The sequence below is a fragment of the Rhinichthys klamathensis genome, unplaced genomic scaffold (genome assembly GCF_029890125.1).
Source record: "Rhinichthys klamathensis goyatoka isolate OS25496 unplaced genomic scaffold, OSU_Roscu_1.1 h1tg000386l_1, whole genome shotgun sequence".
Classification (NCBI taxonomy): domain Eukaryota; kingdom Metazoa; phylum Chordata; class Actinopteri; order Cypriniformes; family Leuciscidae; genus Rhinichthys; species Rhinichthys klamathensis.
Window position 1 is genome coordinate 696,717 of NW_026606890.1, and position 22,770 is coordinate 719,486.

Genomic DNA, 22,770 nt, shown 5'->3' on the forward strand with positions numbered 1-22,770 from the left:
GCGGCGAAGTTTTCTGTTGCGAATCACCAGTCTCAGAATGATCCATTTGCAGCGTAAGTTTATTGAGAGAATAGTCAAACAGGCAGAGGTCAAAGACAGCAAACTCAGCATCAGAGGCAAGGCTTAATCGGGGTCTAATTCCAGGCAGAAGATCAGAACAGGCAGCAAACAGGCAAGGACCATGAACCAGGCAGAGGTAGCGTAGGCAGGCAGCAGGCTAGGAGAAATCAGAGACAGAAGGGGTCGAGAAACAGTCAGACAATCACTGGATAAAACGCTCAGTAGTGTTCACAAAGGCAAAACAAAACTTCGCACTGAAAGCTGCTTGTGGTGCGGTTAAATAGCCTGGTAGATAGGCTGCAGCTGGGCATGGTGATTGGAGTCATTAGGGAGGCTTATGGGGAATGTAGTGCAAGTGAAGATCAGTATTCGGGCGAGGGTGCTCTCTGCTGGCCAGAGACAGAGGTTACTGAGTTTGGGATCGTGACAAGTGAGCCATATATATATATATATATATATATATATATATATATATATATATATATATATATATATATATATAATGTACATGTTAAAAAAGAAAGAAAGAAAAGAAACTGCCTGGTCGTATATTATATCAATATCTAGGTCATAATATAGTGATTTTAATACAAAACTTCATCTTCATTGGTATTTCTTCCACAAAAATATTAAAATCATATCACAAAAAAAATATTGATTCTTAGGATGTCAATACAGCATGGTGGTGACGTTAAATATTGCAATACGTTGAAATATACATTTCCCATTCTCCAGTAACCAGAATCGTACCCATGGATCGCAAAGAAAAAGCACACATAACAATACACTGATCTCCATTGACGCCAGCTGCGATTCAACTCTAACATGCTCAAGGAGAAATACTTTATGCTCAATGAAAAAGCACAGTTATGTGCTAAAGGAAGTCACGGACCATGAGCCGCTAAAAGAGCTGAAGTGTGAGTCTAAGCAAGGCCTCCAGCATGTGAACGGAGATTGTTGGTGTTATACGGCCATTAAAAATAGGCAATGAGCTTTAATGATGTGTTTCATTATTTTATCAAATTCATTATCATATCCAGATTTAATTTATGCGCATAGTACTTTGACTTCACAGGCTTTTCAGAGATCTGAGACCCAAAACTGGACCTCTGAATGGGAATGGGCCGACTGATTCAAGCTGATAGAAGAGCAACTTTGACTGAAATAACCACTCGTTACAACCGAGGTATGCAGCAATTTGTGAAGCCACAACACGCACAACCTTGAGGCGGATGGGCTACAACAGCAGAAGACCCCACCGGGTACCACTCATCTCCACTACAAATAGGAAAAAGAGGCTACAATTTGCAAGAGCTCACCAAAATTGGACAGTTGAAGACTGGAAAAATGTTGCCTGGTCTGATGAGTCTCGATTTCTGTTGAGACATTCAGATGGTAGAGTCAGAATTTGCCGTAAACAGATTGAGAACATGGATCCATCATGCCTTGTTACCACTGTGCAGGCTGGTGGTGGTGGTGTAATGGTGTGGGGGATGTTTTTTTTGGCACACTTTAGGCGCCTTAGTGCCAATTGGGCATCGTTTAAATGCCACGGCCTACCTGAGCATTGTTTCTGACCATGTCCATCCCTTTATGGCCACCATGTACCCATCCTCTGATGGCTACTTCCAGCAGGATAATGCACCATGTCACACAGCTCGAATAATTTCAAATTGGTTTCTTGAACATGACAATGAGTTCACTGTACTAAAATGGCCCCACAGTCACCAGATCTCAACCCAATAGAGCATCTTTGGGATGTGGTGGAACGGGAGCTTCGTGCCCTGGATGTGCATCCCACAAATCTCCATCAACTGCAAGATGCTATCCTATCAATATGGGCCAACATTTCTAAAGAATGCTTTCAATGCTTTCTGTTTTTAAGCCACAAAGCTCTGCCAAACTCACTGATTATCTGTTCTTCACAATCACTCAAAACACTGACTCAGTACCGCAAGAATGCATGTAACAGATCCAATGGGACCAACAGAAAACATTCACATCGCCGCGTATGTTTCTAGCATTTGCTTTGGCTTTTATCGGTGCGTCTTTGTCTGTCTTTTCTAGCGCGCCCGTGAGATTACACTAAAATCTCAGTAGGATCTCTTTCTCTTCCTGTTATCCTTTTTTAAGTCCATCAGCTACAAATCTGTCCAGCACCCGCTCTGGAGGTCGTCGGGACCGCTTTAGCTCCCACAGCTGGGTGATTAACAGGGAAAGCTGGCACGGGACGTCCAGAAAGCACGCTGTTACCAGCTGGCAGAAGAACAATCCACTGACGGAGCGAGGGATTGTGGGAGCTAAACAGCAGTGACCAAACTGGCTCCCGATAACACGAAAACAGACTGCTTCATGACCAACATAAACATCCAACTCCAGTTCCCACCAGCCAGCGTTAAACAAAAGGCTTGGAAAACAAACGTTAAAACTCAAAAGTGAGTCACTCTCAGGGGCCGTGATTGAAAACCCTGGCCTTTAAACGAAACTCGGTCTGGTTTTTTGTCGAAACATGACTAACTCTGCTTTTCTATGGAGATTGTTATGAAAGGCACGGGCACTTGCCAACAAAAATGTTGCAATTACAATCACGCCACAGCAAATCTGATTACATGATAAACAGTGCAAAACAGAAACACAGGTTTGGTTTTTAGCACAACATGCTAAAACCTTGAGAATAAAGTGCGTAACGTGACTTGCAAATGTGCTCCAGATGTGAGACCTCAAATCATAAATGATCAGACACACAGTTTTCACCTGCTGGACCATAAAAGAGGTGCAACCACAGATATGTGTAATATTTTAGCAACCACAAAGACAATACTCTGGCAAATACTCTAGCCTTGTGACAAAGACAAAATTAGTAGATAAAAAAGTGAAATTTGGGCGTGTGAGTTTATTTCTTCTGTTGATCAGAGAGAGCGAGAGAGAGCGAGAGAGAGCGAGAGAGAGCGAGAGAGAGCGAGAGAGCGAGAGAGATGAGAGAGAGAGATGAGAGAGAGAGAAAGAGAATGAACATTGATGACTCACCTTATTATTTGCCAAGTATAAATAACTCAGCTTTTCCAGAGTATGAAAACCTTCCTCGTCAAGGCCTGCACACACACACACACACACATACACACACACACACACGTTATTCTCGACATGTAACAAATACCTTCATTTCATGTTTCATTTCTTTAATTATGTTTGTATGCATATATACATATATTTATATATATATATATATATATATATATATACACTCACCTAAAGGATTATTAGGAACACCATACTAATACTGTGTTTGACCCCCTTTCGCCTTCAGAACTGCCTTAATTCTACGTGGCATTGATTCAACAAGGTGCTGAAAGCATTCTTTAGAAATGTTGGCCCATTTGATAGGATAGCATCTTGCAGTTGATGGAGATTTGTGGGATGCACATCCAGGGCACGAAGCTCCTGTTCCACCACATCCCAAAGATGCTCTATTGGGTTGAGATCTGGTGACTGTGGGGGCCATTTTAGTACAGTGTTTAGTACAGTGTTAGAACATTGTCATGTTCAAGAAACCAATTTGAAATGATTCGAGCTTTGTGACATGGTGCATTATCCTGCTGGAAGTAGCCATCAGAGGATGGGTACATGGTGGCCATAAAGGGATGGACATGGTCAGAAACAATGCTCAGGTAGGCCGTGGCATTTAAACGATGCCCAATTGGCACTAAGGGGCCTAAAGTGTGCCAAGAAAACATCCCCCACACCATTACACCACCACCACCAGCCTGCACAGTGGTAACAAGGCATGATGGATCCATGTTCTCATTCTGTTTACGCCAAATTCTGACTCTACCATCTGAATGTCTCAACAGAAATCGAGACTCATCAGACCAGGCAACATTTTTCCAGTCTTCAACTGTCCAATTTTGGTGAGCTCTTGCAAATTGTAGCCTCTTTTTCCTATTTGTAGTGGAGATGAGTGGTACCCGGTGGAGTCTTCTGCTGTTGTAGCCCATCCGCCTCAAGGTTGTACGTGTTGTGGCTTCACAAATGCTTTGCTGCATACCTCGGTTGTAACGAGTGGTTATTTCAGTCAAAGTTGCTCTTCTATCAGCTTGAATCAGTCGGCCCATTCTCCTCTGACCTCTAGCATCAACAAGGCATTTTCGCACACAGGACTGCCGCATACTGGATGTTTTTCCCTTTTCACACCATTCTTTGTAAACCCTAGAAATGGTTGTGCGTGAAAATCCCAGTAACGGAGCAGATTGTGAAATACTCAGACCGGCCCGTCTGGCACCAACAACCATGCCACGCTCAAAATTGCTTAAATCACCTTTCTTTCCCATTCTGACATTCAGTTTGGAGTTCAGGAGATTGTCTTGACCAGGACCACACCCCTAAATGCATTGAAGCAACTGCCATGTGATTGGTTGATTAGATAATTGCATTAATGAGAAATTGAACAGGTGTTCCTAATAATCCTTTAGGTGAGTGTATATATACACACATACATACACAATCTATTGTTACATTTTTTAATGTTAAGTTAAATGTTTAATGTTTTTAATATTAAGATCTAAGAAGTCTTTTCTGCTCACCAAGGCTGCATTTATTTGATCCAAAAATCTGGAGAAAAAAAATCTGAAAAAAATCTGTTTTCTTTGTGCATATATTGTAAAATGTAATTTATTCCTGTGATCAAAGCTGAATTTTCAGCATCAGTGTCACATGATCCTTCAGAAATCATTATAATATGATGATTTGATGCTAAAGAAACATTTCTTGCTATTATCGATGTTGAAAACAGTTTCATATTTCTGTGCAAACCATTATACATTCTTTTTTTTCAAGATTATTTGATGAACAGAAAGTATACAAAAGGTATAGCATTTACTTAAAATAGAAAACATTTGTGACAATACGGTATTAGTCGTTCCAAACCCACGAGAAATTCTGAACTATGAAAAATGGTGTTTGACATCAATGAGACCTTGAACAAACTCAGCCTGTTATTCACACAGAGCAATCATATATGGCTTCAAAATACTTTGAATTTAACGCACAAGTCATATTGGCAACGTCTGTGGTGCTTTTTAGCTCAAATGCTTATATGGAACAGCATGTGTGTTTGAACAACTTGAGGGCAAGGCCTAAATAATAGCGTGATTTTGGCCAAACTATTCCTTTAAAAAAAAGTAATCTGATGTTTCTGCTGATTTATTTCAATAAAACATTTTCCACTTCAAACAGTCATGTTGACCCCACATGCAGGAATCCAAACACAGCACCACCCTTCTTCATCCCTCCATCCTGTTCTCTCTCTCTCTCTCTCTCTGTAACAGATTATCGTGTGCTGTTTTCAGCTGTCCTCCGCTGACCCCCTCATTGTACCTTGTGTCGTGAGCCGGTTGTTCTGTAAGTTTAGTGTCTCCAACAGCTGAAGTCGAGACAGATGCTCCAGCGTGACCTCAGTGATTTGGTTATTCTGGGACAGAGCAGAAAAATAAATGGCATTTAACCCTATAAACACACAAAGCCTCTGAATCAAAACTTCACTTCTACATGCCTTCTATGATCTGACTGATATATATATATTTTTTTTTTACTTTTAACTAAGAAAACACCCCCCTTCAGGTCGTGACTCGTCATTTTGCTGTGATAATGTGATGCATAACTTGGACAGTCACCTCATACAACTCTAAATTGTAATGTAGAACAATATGTATTGTGAAAAGCGCTATACAAATAAATGTGGATTGAATTGATAATGATACATTTATTCAGCAAGGATGCATGACATTTATCAAAAGTTACAGTAAAGACATTTCTGTTGTTATATTATGTTACAAAAGTTAAATAAATGCTGTTCTTTTGAGCTTTCTATTCTATCAAAGAATCCCGAAAACCAAAAAATATCACCGTTTCCACACAAAAATATGAATTAGCACAACTGTTTTCAACACTGATAATATAGAAATGTTTCTTGAGCATCAAATCATCATATTAGAGTGATTTCTGAAGGATCATGTGACACTGAAGACTGGAGTAATGATGCTGAAAATTCAGCTTTGATCACAGGAATAAATTACAGTTTACAATATATTCACATAGACAACAGTTATATTGAAGTAGAATAATATTTCATAATATAACTGTTTTTATTTTGATCAAATAAATGCACCCTTGGTGAACAAAAGAGACGTCTTTAAAAAAAATCTTAATTATTTTGATTATGAATAAATGAGTCCGAGAACACTAAACCCCCCAAACTTCTATACTTAAAGGGATAGTTCACCCAAAAATGAAAATTAGCTCATGATTTTCTCACCCTCAAGTCATCCTATGCTATGTGTACGACATTCTTCTTTCAGACGAATACAATCTGAGTTATATTTAAAAATATCCTTGCTCTTCCAAGCTTGATAATGAGAGTGAATGGCTGTATGTCTTTGGAAGTCCATAAAAGTGCATCTATCCATGATAAAAGTGCATCTATTCATGATAAAAGTGCATCTATTCATGATAAAAGTGCATCTATTCATGATAAAAGTGCTTCACACGACTCTGGCCTTCTGAAGTGAAGCGATGAGTACGTACGTGCATGAAAAATATCCATATTTAATACTTTATCGACTAAAACAACTAAAAGTCTGAAAGAAGATGTCATATAGCCTACACGGATGGCTTCAGGGTGAGTTAACAGGCTAATTTTCATTTTTGGGTGAACTATCCCTTTAACATTTCAGATGCTTAAATTTGATTATTTCGGTCTGATTGTATGGGCAAACGAACAAGAAACACAATAGGCCCACTCAGGGAAAGTGTGCTGGGGAAGCGATCAGTAAACAGACCCACGCACCTGCAGCGAGAGCTGGCGTGTCTGTTCGGATAATAACTCGTGTCGTGGGAATTCATTAAGACTCGCTCCGCTACAGTCCACCGCCCCCTCCTCGGTGCAGCTGCAGTTCTCCGGACAGGACATCTTTTGCTCCACATTCTCCACTCTTCCGTGGGCGTCGTCCGGGTCTCCGTCTGGTTCCGCCTGAGCTCGAAGAAGAGTCCAGCCCAGCAGAACCAAACACAGCAGCTCCAGCAGCCCGCGCCGCTGATCCATCACTGCCGGGCCTCAGTGCGCTCGCTCCGGCCACACAACTCCTGAACCCTCGGTGAACCCGACTCCGAATGCGGTTTACCGATCCAGCCAGAACCACACCAGATCTGGACCTCGGGGCACCAAAAGAAACCTGAGATTGAAAAAGATTGATGCATTTGACTTTTACTGGAGAGATTTCCTTCCTAGTGTGTTTAGCTGGACATTGACACAAATGTCACGATTCGATTCAAATTGCATTCGATTCGATTAGGGATGCACGCACGATATATCGGCACCGGCCGATATTCATTTTTAGTGCTATCGTTATCAGCCTGATAATTAAATTTGGCCGATATATTAAAGCCGATAAATAATGGATTATTTGAGACGCTTCAGATGCGCACTGTTCAACATGATGGGTTTGAATTGCTTGAATATGATTGGAATCAATTCAAAAAAGGAAAATACTAACACAGTCTCATCCCAAGAAGTCATATAACTGACGTCTTGGGACGTCTTTTGACCATACGTCAATATCCGCCTTTTTAGGGTACCCTTAAACGTCGGTTTATGACGATCCTGGGACGTCATACAACTGACGCTTTACCTTTAACGTCAGTTAGGTGACGGGGTAGGTATAGGGGTAGGTTTAGGTCTGGGGTAGAGTTAGGATCCGATAACGTCATCTAACTGACGTTTAAGGGTACCCTAAAAAGGCGGATATTGACGTATGGTCAAAAGACGTCCCAAGACGTCAGTTATATGACGTCTTGGGATGAGACTGCGCTGAAAATACAGTAAAGTGCAACGTGCTGTCATAGGCTACGTAAAATTATAATGAGATATAATATATAATTTTGTGCTTGAGACATGGCTTTTAATGGTGAGACTTTTGTTTTGCTCTCAAAAATGTAATAATTTGGATTTAGATTTATCGGCCAATAACGTTATCGGCTTTCAAATATAAAGAATTATCGGTTATAGGTATCTGCCAAAATGTTCATATCGGTGCATCCCTAGATTCGATTAATTAGTGTATCAGTAAGTAGAGTACATGGCAAATTTTCTCAAGGAAAAAATAGGTAGGCCTACCAGCTATTTTTACTAAGTGAACGCATTATTTTCTAGTGATATATTTACACAAAGCCGCTGTTTACACCTTGTGTTTTGGTCGATCGGATCACAAGTAAACGAGGGAGACACATTCCCGTTTACACCTGGTGTTTTAATCCACTTTCAACCCCTTCTGTCCTGATTTCTTTCGAGGGAAGGGTCTATGGGCGGGTAAATGTATGTTTTTTTTCAGATCTTCCGATCTAATGGACGAAATAAGCTCACGCAATTTACACGTGAACCAGCCCGGAGACGATGGAAAAACACACGGAGAGCAACAGCTTTAGTTATTACTCTGACAACCGTAAGATCACGCCGAACACTGTGTGTGTGTGTGTGTGTTAGAAATCAGGAATGGTGAGAGAATATTGTGCTTGGTACGTTTTTCGCCTTCAAACCAAATTCCAGTTTCCAGTCAAAGTTTAAATCCCGTCTGGCTAGTGCGCTTCCCATAAGATTAGGTCAGTAGACGGAGAGTGGCTGAACACATTCGTCCACATGAGCGTCTACACTATGAAAGCAATCCGGTCGAATGCGTTTTCGACTAACTCTGGATATGGTCGAAAGTGGACAAACTCAAAACGTTTTAGACCCCGTTTACACCAAACTGTATTTAGCGTCGTCCACTTGTGATCCGATCGACCAAATCACATCTTAATACCAGGTGTATACAGGACCTAAGTGTTAAGTGCCTATTTGCAATAAGTGTAAATAGTAGATACAATTTGCATCTCAGTATTTTATTTAATAATAACATATTGAGTGTAAATGATAATATTTATTAAATAAATGCCGCCTTATTGGGACAATTAAAGCCCTAACCCTACCAGATAAACACTTTATTATTACATAACTGTAAGGCACAGGCACTTGAATTCGACTTTTCACATATTTTCTTCATATTTATTAAAATTAAATGCCTTTACAATCTGATATGCGATGGGAAAAGGGAGTTTTTCTTAACTTCAAAATAAGAATCAATTAACATTAGGAAATCAATATTTTTAACCAAACCCTAGCGTTTATATTCAAGTTCACATTGAATTTGTCACACACTTGCATTGAAATGTTTTTTTCGTCTCTCCCAATAAAAATCACAAAAGAATCACAGAAATAAAATATATAAAATAAAATAAAAAACGTTTTCTCAAAAGAGAGGAAAAATGACAAATATGATCTTTTGTCATTTCTCACAGACAGATGAATGGACTTTAGCTGAAGTCTCCTGCATCTCAGATGTTTCATGCTGAGAAAAAGCTCTTGTAGATCAATGTCTCAAACAGCACTCAGGTTTGCCAAGAAACCAAAGTCTGTGATCAAAAGTCAAACATTTCACAGCAAATTCATCCAAGACCAAATATAAATTGAATGCTAGTAGCATAAATAAGCTATTTAAACTCTTTTTGTAAGTGAAAAATAAGTAGCAAAAGTACGGAAGCGTATTGCATTCACTTGAGGAAAATAAATCTACTCTGTTTTTCTGAATTAACGAGTTAATATCTCAGAATTATGAGATACATTTTTTTCACTCTGTTTTTATGAATTAATGAGTTACTCATAATTTTGAGATAATTAAGTCATTAATTCAGAAAAACAGAGCAAAAACTTTTTCCCATGAAAAATGATCTCGTAATTCTGAGATAATTAACTCGTTAATTCAGAAAAACAGAGTAGATTTTTTTTCCTCAAGTGAATGCAATATGCTTCCGTACAAAAGAGTATAGCATGACATTTATTTGTATATACAGTTTTTAACAGTATTTAGTCATTATGTGATTTATGATTTCTATTTATTATTCAAATATTTATTCTATATTAAGTATTTTGATCTTTAGCAAACAGCCAGAGACAACAGCAATTATTGTGCCGCTTCAAATGATAATGTGGTTTATTTCGCCTCAGTAAATAAATACAGGTCTGGATTCATTGACCGTGTGAATACACCACCAGAGCCCTGATCTGAGAGCAGTTTTCTCCAACGTGTTCATACAAACCCCAACATTCCACATCTGAAGTCTCGTTTAAAGAACTGGAAGGAAAATGAACTGGGAAAGAAATTCTGGAATGAGTTCCAACAATCTCAAACAGGTGTCTAACATAAACACGGTTCACATTGCTGTGAGAGTTGGAGGAGCTGGAGGGAAGACTTTATTTTACAGTGTCCTTGTAATAACTTACCATAGTAATAACAGTAAATGATGCATAATTGCATGCAACTAACCCTCAACCAAACCCTAACCCTATAGTAAGTACATGTAGTTGCTTAATATTACTCAGTGCTTAAATATATAATTACACTGTAACAATGAAACATTAAAATAAAGTGTAACCAAGAATCTCAGTCTAATAACAGTGCACTGAGAAACAGTTAGTAATATTTCTATAGTTTTTATCACAGGGATAGTTCACAAATATTTTAATACACTTTTAACCTTAAACCAAACCCATCATGAATCTCATTTTGCTAGGTCATATTGTGTTTACAACATCCAGTCAAACAAACATAGTTGTAACCCCAACCGTAACATTAACTAAAATCAAGGGAAATGAAAACTGGTCAAGCCTTAACCATGAACTCATAATCTGACAGGAATCAGTATCAACACGGACGTTGATCCAGGAACATGTCCTACTTGGCAAAGTCTCAGCATCCCAAATATCCTTTTCACCGGCTAATTTATATACAGCGAGGTCCAAAAGTTCCAGACCACAATAATCTAAACCAAAGACTAACAAATACTTCTCATTCAACACTGCCATTGATCACATGACTTCCTTGCTTCCATTGACACTCTTTAGATCACATCAAATCGTTTAAACGGCACAGTTTCAACTAAAAACGGAAAGGTTTTTGTGCCCGTTCATTTACACGATATAAGTGTTTTTCGGGCCTGAAAACGCAAACTTTTGAAGACTGGTTTCAAAGTCCACGTTTTTGTTTCCGTGTAAACCACAAAAACGCACATTTGTGAAAACGTGACGTCATGCCCATGCGTATTACGTGTTTCTTTACAGTGTGACATCGCCACCTACTGGCCTGGCAGCAGAATACAGCGTTTTTAGTCGTTTTCGCAGATCAGTGTGAACAGGGATCGATTTGACACCGTTGTCGTCTGTACACAAAGAACTTTTCTGTTTTTAGAACATCGTTGTCAAAACAACACAACAGGTTCCCATCCATTTCATGGATTTAGTTTTCATTTGTTTTGTTTAAAATGTAATTGTACGACTTAAACAGCATTATCACAAGAACATTTTTCGAAATAACCTGTTAAACATGACAGTATTTAAGACATTTCTCCTTATATAGAACATTTATGGCATAAAGGGTTCTTTAAAATTTAATAAAAAAACGTATTTGTCTAAAAAAAAACAACGTAGTATTCTATTTAGAAACACATTGAACCTTTTTTTCCAAGAGCGTGGAGAACATGATCATCAGGTTTTCTGTCATTAAAGCCAAAGAGACACCAAATACGAAAACGTTCTCAAATTCACTCCATTATGCAGATAATTATCAAAGAAAAGCTTGTATTAAATTAAAAAAGGAAGCATTCTTCAACTTTTTAATGCTCAACTCCTTTCTCAAACAATAAAAGCCTCATATTAATGCAGAAAGAAAAACAGACATTCTTTTCACACTTTCCATAAAGTTCACTGTTACGTAACACTAACTGTAACTCACGGGTCAGATACTATAAAGCACACAGTAGTATGAAAAACACATGACACTAAGATAACACCTGTTCGACATCAAAAACAGCTGGAACCAGTTCATGCTCTGGGAAAACTCAATGGATCAGGAGGACAAACAAGCATATATGCATATTCAGAAAGTATAGATTCATACCTCAGTTCCCTGAAAGTATCCAAACAAAGTTAAAGCAAAAGTCCAGCGTGTCAAAGCTTCCTAAAACAGCCCAAACACATAAGATCAGCAGCGCTGGAGAGACGCGGTCACCCGTTGTACCTTCCAGATGTGTGAAGAGCCAGAAAGGGAGAGAACGCAGAAGAGGAAAGAGGAATAAGTGGTGTTGCCAAAAATTAACGTCTTCTGTTCCTCTTGAAAACAACTTTTCCATGATTGTAGTTGATATATGAGGCTGGCACACTTTCTTGGAAACATATTTGCGCATACAGTGAGTGAGTAGAAATGTTCTCACTTTAAAATATAAACAATATTATAAGTTTGTCATTCACATCATAAAAGTTCCCGAGCCGTGAGCAGACAAATAGGTCAGCCCAGAAGAACATGTGTGTTTTATTTGTCTCTTGGGTTTGAACTGCATCATTTATGCACATATCTCGGTAAATCCAATTGCATGTTTTAATTCCCTTCTGACTGTTAATTCACTGTAATATGTGCATTAAACAAAATTCAACTTTTGTGTCATTTCATCCATGTCTATTTGTATGTAGTCTTAAAAGTCTAAAATTGCATCTGTGAACATTCACTTTCAGCAGATGTATGCATTTTATAAAATCTATTCTGGAAAATAAGTACAAATGTATCATGTTGCACTTCGTAGATTTTTGTCCAATCAAATGCTTGTGTGAATGAGAAAGTCCCACCTCTTAAAGGGGCAGTTCACTCTAAAGTGAAAATTAAGTCATTATTTACTCACCCTGGTGTTGTTCTTATACCAAATGCCCTTCTTTCCCACAAAATGAGATTTTTTCCAAAAGGTACTTAATGGCTGCCAATTCGTAAGACTCTCTAATAGAGTGTCATGAATGTGCAGCTGTGCACAGAAGAACAGCGGCTAAGGTCAGGGTTTTCTTTTTATTGATACATAAAATTTCACCAAACCCTATCATATACTAGTGGTGTAACAGTACATGCATTTGTCCCGAACCGACAGTCAGACGATGAATACCACAGTCGATCCACACTCCAATCCAGGAGGAGAAGCATGCGGTAATGCAACACTGTTTGCTAATAAAAAAAGCAGAAGAAGAAGAGACGATCTATGCACCAACCCAAAGCAAGCGTTCAGATGGCATGCAAGAGCTTGCTAGTAGCCTATACGCTGAGTTTCAATAAATTGTGATGCGCTCCACAAACTTCCCGGAAAGGAAACTGGAACGGCAGAAAGCGGCATCCTGTCCTTTTCTTTATTTTACAAAAGCACAATCTTTTGTTTTTATTGGGAGTATACACTAATAACCCTTTACAGTTTCAAATGATGTCTTACTCTTATCTGTATGACCATTAATGATGGAGTATTTGAAGTTGTTTCCGCTGTACAGGGCTCATTTTAATTGCATGTTGACCTAAGTGTACCGTGTATACAATGTATTAATGTACAAAAGCTGCATCATATGCAGACGCAGGCATTCGAATTCTGCAAGTTTTTAACAGGAAGAAAGCACTTTTTCATCCTTGGAAAACTGCACTTGTTTCTGGACAGAAGGGGCAAAGTGAGCGGATGCAGAATTCACAATCACACAAGGACAAACACATTTCACAGTCATTAACTCAAGACTGCAGCACTTGCAGACCTTTTGAATGCACTGAAGTTTCTTAATAGCTATAAAACTATAGACAATGGGAATTAGGGTCAGTAGGGTCACTGCTTTCTTTAAGTCTAATGTTCAGATTTTTGCTGGATGAAAAGGCAAAGATATCTTCTACATGCACTTAACCACAACCTGAAAAACTAAGGCACTTACACAGTGCCTTAGTTTTCTTCTAATCTTACGTCCACATTAATCCGGATACATTTAAAAACGGCGTTTTCGTTTAAAAACGCTCTCCGTCCACACTAGCGTTTTCAGGCGTTTTCCGATGTTTCAGTGTGGATGAGAAACTTCTAAATTCACCTTACTTAGCATGCGTGAAACCTCACCGAGATGATACAGATGGAAAAATAAATAATAAAGTTATCGCGCAATTCTTCTAACAGGATCATTTTATTTAGCTAAATATCTCCAGGTCGCACTCAGTCACCATACGTTTGGTCTAAAACGCGACTGCTCTCCTGTATTGCCGCAGGACAGCAAATTTGAGTACATTTGAGTCATCTTTGCAGTACTGTGATATGAAGAGTGTGCAAAGTAACATATTTTAGCAACAGTGTAAAAGTGAATAGCACATAACATACCAGTAAACATGAATAGCTACAACATGGATCACATGACTAAACTTACGTCATCGTTTTCAAATACCTCCGGCTTCACAGTCCACACTACAACGCGAAAACGGCGGTTTCAAATTTATCCGCTTTGGACAGCGTTTTCCAAAAGCTACGTTTTCATTGACTTAAAACGCCATCTCAGTGTGGACGGAAGCCCAAACCGGAGAGAAAAATATACGTTTTCAAACGAAAATGTATTAGTGTGGACATGGGCTAAATCTGTGTTAGTGAGCACATCTCCTTTGCCGAGATAATCCATCCACCTCACAGGTGTGGCATATCAAGAAGCTGATTAGACAGCATGATTATTGCACAGGTGTGCCTTAGGCTGGCCACAATAAAAGACCACTCTAAAATGTGCAGTTTTACTGTATTGGGGGGTCTGGGGAGGGGACGTTCCTGAGAAAACTCAAGACTACAATGGCGGCGTTTCAGGGAGTTTAGAAACAGTTGATGATATACAGAATAACTCCCGCTGGAGAGACTGTGCTTCGTTACTTTGCAGACCTTTTTCATGCTCAAACAGCATCATCACACAATAAAAAAGTTTAAAATTTAGGGTTGGGGTCCCGCGGACCCCACACCTGTGAGGTGGATGGATTATCTCGGCAAAGGAGAAGTGCTCACTAACACAGATTTAGACAGATTTGTGAACAATATTTGAGAGAAATAGGCCTTTGTGTACATAGAAAAAGTCTTTGATCTTTGAGTTCAGCTCATGAAAAATGGGGGCAAAAACAGAAGTGTTGCGTTTATAATTTTGTTCAGTGTATGAATATTGAATATCTCATGTTCCTCGTTTATTTTGCATTACATTACTTCTTGGTCCAGCTTTTTGACAAATAAACTTAGGATTCTTTTCTTGTCGCTAAATATCAAATTCACAACAGACAAATTCATTAATTATCTCATTACCACTAATTCTCCAAACATGTTTTGACACAAACAAGTCAAATAATTAACATGCATTCTTTAACACAAACAACACAGCCTTCAAGGCACTTCTGAGTCAACTTGCATGATTCTGTTTAGAAATACATAACTATATTCGTTTGTTTCATTTACAGTTACATTATATCATAGTAAAAAAGAACCAATAATGAATACCTGATGCAAATACACCCTTTTTCTAACAAACACCAACAAAGAAATTGCTGAAATAATTGCATTGATGAAAACTTCGTTATGGTTTCCTGTCTCGTGAATGTCTGAGAGTCACATGAGAATAATTGGATGAAGCTTCCTCACACATTACAAATTGCAATCCAGACATCATTAATTAATTAGGCCTACATTGCATATACTTTTTTTATGCATTCATGTTAAATGAGTCAGACTCACCTTCAACACCCTGAACACATGAAATCTCTTATGAATTCAATGATGAAACCTGCAAACATACTCGCTTAACCCTCTCCATCCAGTCTAGACACTTTTGTCTTTCAGCCAAATAAACTGGAATGAACACAGTTGCATTCATCCTGCAGATCTCACTGAGACTCGCATATTAAAGATGAATTTACAATCTAAACATTTTGACTATAAACATGAAATATGACACCAGAACTCAGCCCCATTTAAACGATTTATCAGATATGACGCATAAAAAAAAACCCGAAGCCTGTTGTTTGTTAAAGTGACAGTTCACCGCAAGATATTTTCATGTCTTATTCTATGACTATTGGTGCGTTCACGTGCTATGGAAAATATGATATTTTCCACTTGTGAACTGGTATTTACCAGTGTGTTGCGTTCAAGTGCTTTTGTTGTCGTAATGTGGCAAAAAGATGGAGATCCAGACCTGTTATTTAGCTAAAACTATTTGAGATTGCTTAAGTCATCTGCTACAGCAAGAAAATGATTTATCAAAACTCAAACGTAAATAATATATGCTGTATATTTTCTAGATCATGAATAGTACATATTTTTACCATTCACAACTCTTGCGTTGCTCTCCGCCATTTTGAAAAGGTCAAAGGTAATCTCATCTCGGCAACTCGTGCATCAAAATATTCTACGAGTTGCCCAGTGGAAAATACCACATGAGGGGGTGTTCATGTGCATTTTCCATGTCGGCTTTTGGTATTTACCATAATTACCATAGCACGTGAACGCACCATATGACATAAAATACATCAGCAATACACGCTTGTGATTTCACTGGTCTTGAAAAGGCGGTTGCTAGCAAGTTTTCTAAATGGGACTAAACATCATCTAGCCTACTCATCATCTACTCATCATCTCATGTTTTAAAATAAAGACTGAAAGAGTTGTTGAAGCTTATTGGTGGTGACACTGAAGTCATGTAACTGCAGTGTAGTTCATTTACAGCCTATGTTTAGCTTTTTACTACTTGCATTTAGGCTTCAAAATTCATAAATGAAAAAATAATGCCTCAAAATTTCAGAATGACTCACTTATAGTCTCTGTATATTAAACTAAGATAGAAGACAGTATTTAAACACCGAAAGAAAGTGTTTTGTGTTGCCAAACATCTGCTCAGTTCCGTTGAATAAAACTCTCTTTTTACTCCTCTGTGTCTGGTGGCTGATCTACGGAAACAGACAATAAAACTGATGGCCTAGAAATGTATTTCCTGAAAAAACTCTTCCTGGAGAAGTCAGTCTGACCGGGAAACACTCCCGAGGTCAGACCTACAGCACACATTAATAACACACACTGAAACGCCATTTCCCTTCTTTTCTTCTCTTCTCTCCTCTGAAATTTAGAAGACGGGACACGATTTAAGCACCAGTAGATGCGTTGAGTTCATCAAATGTGCATTTGATGCTTTGAGTTCAGCTCTCGGGAGAAAAAGAGGAAACAATTAGCTATACAGTGAAGGACGCTGAGAAACGTGGGATATAAAAAACGCCTATACAGAAACGCAGGGCTCTTAACAGGCATTTCACGGCAAAAGCTCTAGGACACTTTATGAGAAGCATCAACAGCGGCTATTCCTGTGCATTACTTATAAAACCAGAGAAAAACAACATATATCTGTAAATGTAAGAATCTCAATCAATTAGTTCTACATTCCACGCGTGTTTATACAGGTTTAAAAAGTGTCAAAGCACCCGTTCACCAATGTGTTTTAAACTCACTCACTCCAGTGAACCTAATGTTAATGGCTTGGAATGAAATTAATGCAAGAGCACTTAGAATGAGCAACTAATTATATAAAGCTGTTTAGTAAGACAAAAAAATAACTCTAAACCTTGTCACAGTGATTTTACCATGGTAAGTGCGGTGTTAGGCATGATGCAAAGAGGAAACACTATTAACGGGCCACTGTTTTAAAACAGTAATATCCTATACTAAACCTAAACTAATCTTGACAAACTATATATCATTTGAAAGCTTACAATCTAGTTTCCATATTTGGTGATTGATTTTCAAAATGAATTACAGAGGAGCCATAATTTATCAATTTGCAACAAGAATATTTTCATACTCCTGAGGCGTGTTTAGACCTTTATTTTGAAATAGTGATGAACATGAAAAATCATGAAAGAAGGGTAGAAACCTCAGTTTGTTTTCATGCCAAGAGTTCAAAAGATAGCATCCATTCAATTATTTTAGAAAAAAAGATCTGAATTTTTTTTAAATATAAAGAAAAAATTATAGATTCACCATTTGTGAGGTGGCAGGAATAACGCACATACTTGTTCTTTTTGTGAGGTCGAATTCATATCAAAATCTGCCAAACGTCTCATATTACTTCTGAATAGGATGTCTACTTCATAAATTGTATGAAAATTGGGGAAATAATGGTTCATATCACTCAAAACACATTTGGAAATGGAGGCGCCCTTATATGGGCAGTAATGGAGTCTGGTTGTCATCTAGTGAAAAAGTTTGGTACTGCGCCCAAACAAAATCTTACTGAAAGCTCATTTTTGAGATATCAACCTAAAATTTGAATCACAACTTGTTCAGATTTTTGACTTTGATTTTTGTTGTGCAGTTTTAGAGTTGCCCAGGTTTTGAAAATATATATTTTCTATAAAATATGAATAATAAAATTTTTTACATTGTACATTTTCATAAACTCAAACTTTTATAACTTTTTTCTGTTTCACTTTCTTAATTTATTTCACTTCTACAAAAATCTGCCAAATGTCTTCTTTAAAACGAGACCAATCTTACGTCTATATTCCAAAGCATTTTTGAATTACAACCATTTAATTTGAAATGTGCATTTTCATGTATGTTCAAAAAAAGGGGGGTGACACTTAAAGGGTTCAAAGTCAGTGTAAAGTGGAGCCTCAAGTCATGTTTTGCTTTTATAAAAAAAATCACGGTTTATACAGAGCTGATTTAAAGATGAATAACTCATTTCATATTTGATGATCTTTACACAGTAATTGAACGGAACTGAATCAACACTGAACTGACTCAAGATGAACAATGACACTATTGTCTTTTCAGAGCTGCTTTACAGTAGAATTGAACTCTGTTCACATAATTGAATCATTCTTTTCCTGTTTATCCCTGTAAAGCGGCTTGAAACAATCTGTATTGTAGAAATGGTGACTCGACTTGATAAAACGCAACTGGAATACTTTCAAAAATAATAAAAATCCCTATAATCAATTCTTCTTCTTTATACAGTAATTTGTTAATATGCAACCTGGCAGCTTGATATAGAGTTTCATATGTGCAATAACAGGTGTGCGTATATTGCCTATTTTTAGCAGCTCATCTCATCAGATTTTAGAGTCTATCAGTTTCATTTTAAAGTAATGAGACAATGAGGTTGTGCTACAGTGATTTCCCCCACTAAAACCTGCTTAAACGCAGTAAAAATAAAGAGAAAGAAAAGACTTCAGGGTCTTAGTGCATTTAAACAGCAGACAATTATAATATAATAAATGACATAAATGTTAATATTCAGCATTTACAATGGCATGTATTATCAAATCATTATTAATAATAATAATAGGCCTAAATAAAAGTATTATTAATAACAAAATAATAATGTTAATAATGTTAAAATAATAACATTTAAAAAAAGAATTATTAAATTATTGCCACTAATAATTAATTACATAATTATTACTACTAACAATAATACATTAACAATAAAATGTATACTATATTCTTACTAATAAATAAATGAATAAATAGCTACATTTATTAATTACTCTGCAAATAATAATGAAAATTTGCAGAGTAAAATATTTCATTAGCTTACCAGTATCTGTCCCAGACAATCTTTGGTTCTTGGAACATTCTGGGAATAATAATTTATGGCTATAATAATAATAATAATAATAATAATAATAGTAAAAACAATAATAATCCAACAAAATAATAAAAAAGAATGTTCCTAAATCATCAGGAATTAGATCACAAAAATACAATCAATCTCTAACATTAGGTGATAGATGCATATGTTTATGATTGACAACATCAGCTTTGTTTGCCTGATCAAATATTCAGGAAACATGATTGAATTTCTGCAAAATGCAAATTGACTTGGAACACTAAACACACGATGGACCCTTTCACACACTGACGACGCGTTTCCACATTTATCAACATTGCAAATCTAGTAAAGTTTTCATTTTTTAAACATTTTATACACATTTATAATGCTATATATTACAAAAACACGAATTAACGCAGCTAATTCAACAGCTGAGGGAGTGACAGCAAGTTTGACATCTCTCCGTCTCTTCTGACCAACGTAATCAATTTCTCTAGATGTTCCCGCTTTTGGAAAGTTGTGGAGACTCTATCAGGGATTCCTTTTCTTTTGCTTTTGCTGTTTATTAGCATGCCGTTCCCATTCACTGCTGTAGAAGTTTACCCAACTATGAGGACCTCCACTTCTGGGACCCTGGAAATGTGAAAAGGGTCCTTTCAGCTACAATGCAAACTTCCCTAATAATACTACTACTACAGTATACTATAGTAATGCATGCGATCTGGAAGAAATAAAGGTTCGTAACGAAGGAAAGAGAGAAGGTCTCAGCTGTGGAATGTAGGTCAGAGCTCGTTAACAGTTTCAGAGTGTTTCAGCTGAAGTTTTCAAAGGAAAAACAAAAGCGTGGCAGACTGGACACCGGCCAGTGGAAACTTCTGAGAGCTAGAACACACACGTACTCTGGATCATCTCACAAGAAGAGATGAAGAGCAAGAGAATGATATACAGGCAAACAAGCTTCAACATGATCAGAGCACATAACAAAAAGAAACGGCGGGGGTTTATGTTGGACTTTTTTCATTTTTTTTTCAGAAAGCTTATTTTATTTCATTTTGATTTTTTTTCATGCAATTGTTTTGGGAGATTTTTTTTGTAATTTTTTATTTTATTTACCTTTAAATTACTAGATTTAACCAATAAATAATATTCCTCGAATTCTTTCAACTTCAATTCAAAATAACTCACAATTTAATGCCTAAACCTTTTAATTCAGCTCAAAATATCTTACATTGGGTCTCTTTGCCGACCTCTTGTAAAACATAAAGTAAAATAAAAAACCCATCATATTTGATGACTCTAGCCACTAGATGGCCTTATAGCTCTATTTGGAGCAAATGAGCTGTTCCGCTGGGTCCTAAAGTCATTTCTCTTCAGTATGCATTCAGATAAACATGTAGACATTATAAAATAAAGTTTTGGAAAAGTTGTATTATTGAATTTGTAATTGAATTTTGAGCATTTTTAAGGTTTTTCTATGTGCACTGAAGCATTCCTCGCATTCCATTCATTCATATAGGGGTCAAATTGACCCGTGAGGGAAGGATTTGTTTAAATTTCAACTACAAAACTCCTCAAATCCACTTAATGTTTTTTGTATATTCGTGGTTCAAGTGCAACAAAAGTCATGGGGTCTTTGACCCCTCCGATGAACACTCACTTTTTAAAAAAAAAAATTCAAAAAGAATTTCCGGGTCAAAATGAGCCGAGGGAAGGAACCGCTTCAGCAGACCTGTTGTAGCAAGCAGGGCGGGGCCGAGAGCTGTGGGAACGGAGCGAGTGTTAATGATCCACACCGGTCCCGAGTCCCACGGAGGAACTCCTGAAGGAAAAAAGAAGGAGTGATGACAGTGAAGGATGAGAGAGGACCAGGACTGGACTGTTTTATGTTTATGTGTGGCAGTCGTCCATGAGGGGCTGCCACTTTATACTTTCGTTTTGTTGTTTATGTTTATTTTATTATTACAGTTACATTTAACATTGGCCGGTTGCCGCCTTCCCTTATCAACCTTGTTACACCTGTGTGCAAAGTGACTCAAATTACACTTATTACAGACTAAATCCTCTTGGAATAACCTGGTTATTGAGGATCTACAATTAATATAGACAGCTGCAGTGATGACGTATATTTGAAGGCCGACCGTATGTCACAGACTGAAGGCTTTTCTCCTCTTAACATCATCCATCTACAGAGAAAGTGAAAACAGACACTACCCATTTTCATGAGAAAGATTAAGTTTATTTAGTACAAAAGTATTTTAGCATCTGATGTGCAGGATTCAGTGACGTGCATGAGAGAGACACATGAAATGATGCTCCAATAATAACTGAAGGATACAATAAAATATACCCATGCACTGATTTTATGGACATGTTTACAATTGGTCTGTTTTATCAAAGCAGTGAAATAGAACAAACCTAAGATAACTATAAGGATGAAAGAGAATGAATTTCAATGTTGTCGTACATTTTAACAGGACATCCATCCATCAAAGCTCAACACCATGCAGTGTGTGTTGATAGTACACACAAGCACACACACTTTACCAGGCCTCACTTCCATTAAAATCCTTAAACACACCATTTTTAACACCACAGATAGGCATTGGGGAAATCGATCCACACACATATATATAATTGAAACAGTTATGGGTGCCAATCAAAGGAAAACCATATCAAAGTTATCAAATCGATCTTTTAAGAACAGTATTAATTCCATAGTACTTATCAGTATCTATCACCGATTCATCATTAAATAATTCACCCAAAAATAAGATTTCTGGCATCATTAACTCACTTTCATGTTGTTCCAAACCCATATGACTGTATAAAGTTCATAAGATCTTTGGTTTGTCTCCAGAAGACTACACTGCAAAAAAAAGAGCTTTTTTAGTCTCGTTTCCCAGTACATATAGCTAACAATTCGGTACAAATAGCTAACAATGTTTTATTTTCTGAAAAACGTATAAAAACTAAGTGACTTTAAGCTTAAAACAAGAAAAAAAAAAATCAGAATTATCTTGTTTGTCCTTTAAATTCAGTTAATTTTTCTGACCCCATTATTTTAAAGTCTTGTTTTCTGACACATTTAAGTAATAATGCTTTTCATGTAAATGTATCCTGATTTAAAAATGTTTAGATATTTGTACTGGAAAACAAGAAGAAAAAAAAATACT

The 22,770-nt window shown here is 37.3% G+C and overlaps 1 protein-coding gene across 2 annotated transcripts in view; it reads right to left on the bottom strand.

Moving 5' to 3' along the window:
- Nucleotides 1-12,334, bottom strand: part of podn (podocan) — a 28,565-nt gene extending 16,231 nt beyond the window's left edge. Inside the window, exons 1-4 of one of the 2 annotated variants that reach the window (XM_056233966.1) lie at nucleotides 12,099-12,334; nucleotides 6,902-7,260; nucleotides 5,434-5,527; nucleotides 3,088-3,152 (exon numbers count right to left, since the gene is read on the bottom strand). In XM_056233966.1, coding sequence (XP_056089941.1) covers nucleotides 3,088-3,152; nucleotides 5,434-5,527; nucleotides 6,902-7,156 — 414 coding nt within the window. In that variant the 5' untranslated portion in view covers nucleotides 7,157-7,260; nucleotides 12,099-12,334. Of the gene's footprint in view, nucleotides 1-3,087; nucleotides 3,153-5,433; nucleotides 5,528-6,901; nucleotides 7,287-12,098 lie in introns of both variants that reach the window. The other variant, XM_056233965.1, reaches the window with a different exon arrangement.
- Between the last annotated feature and the right edge of the window lie 10,436 nt (nucleotides 12,335-22,770).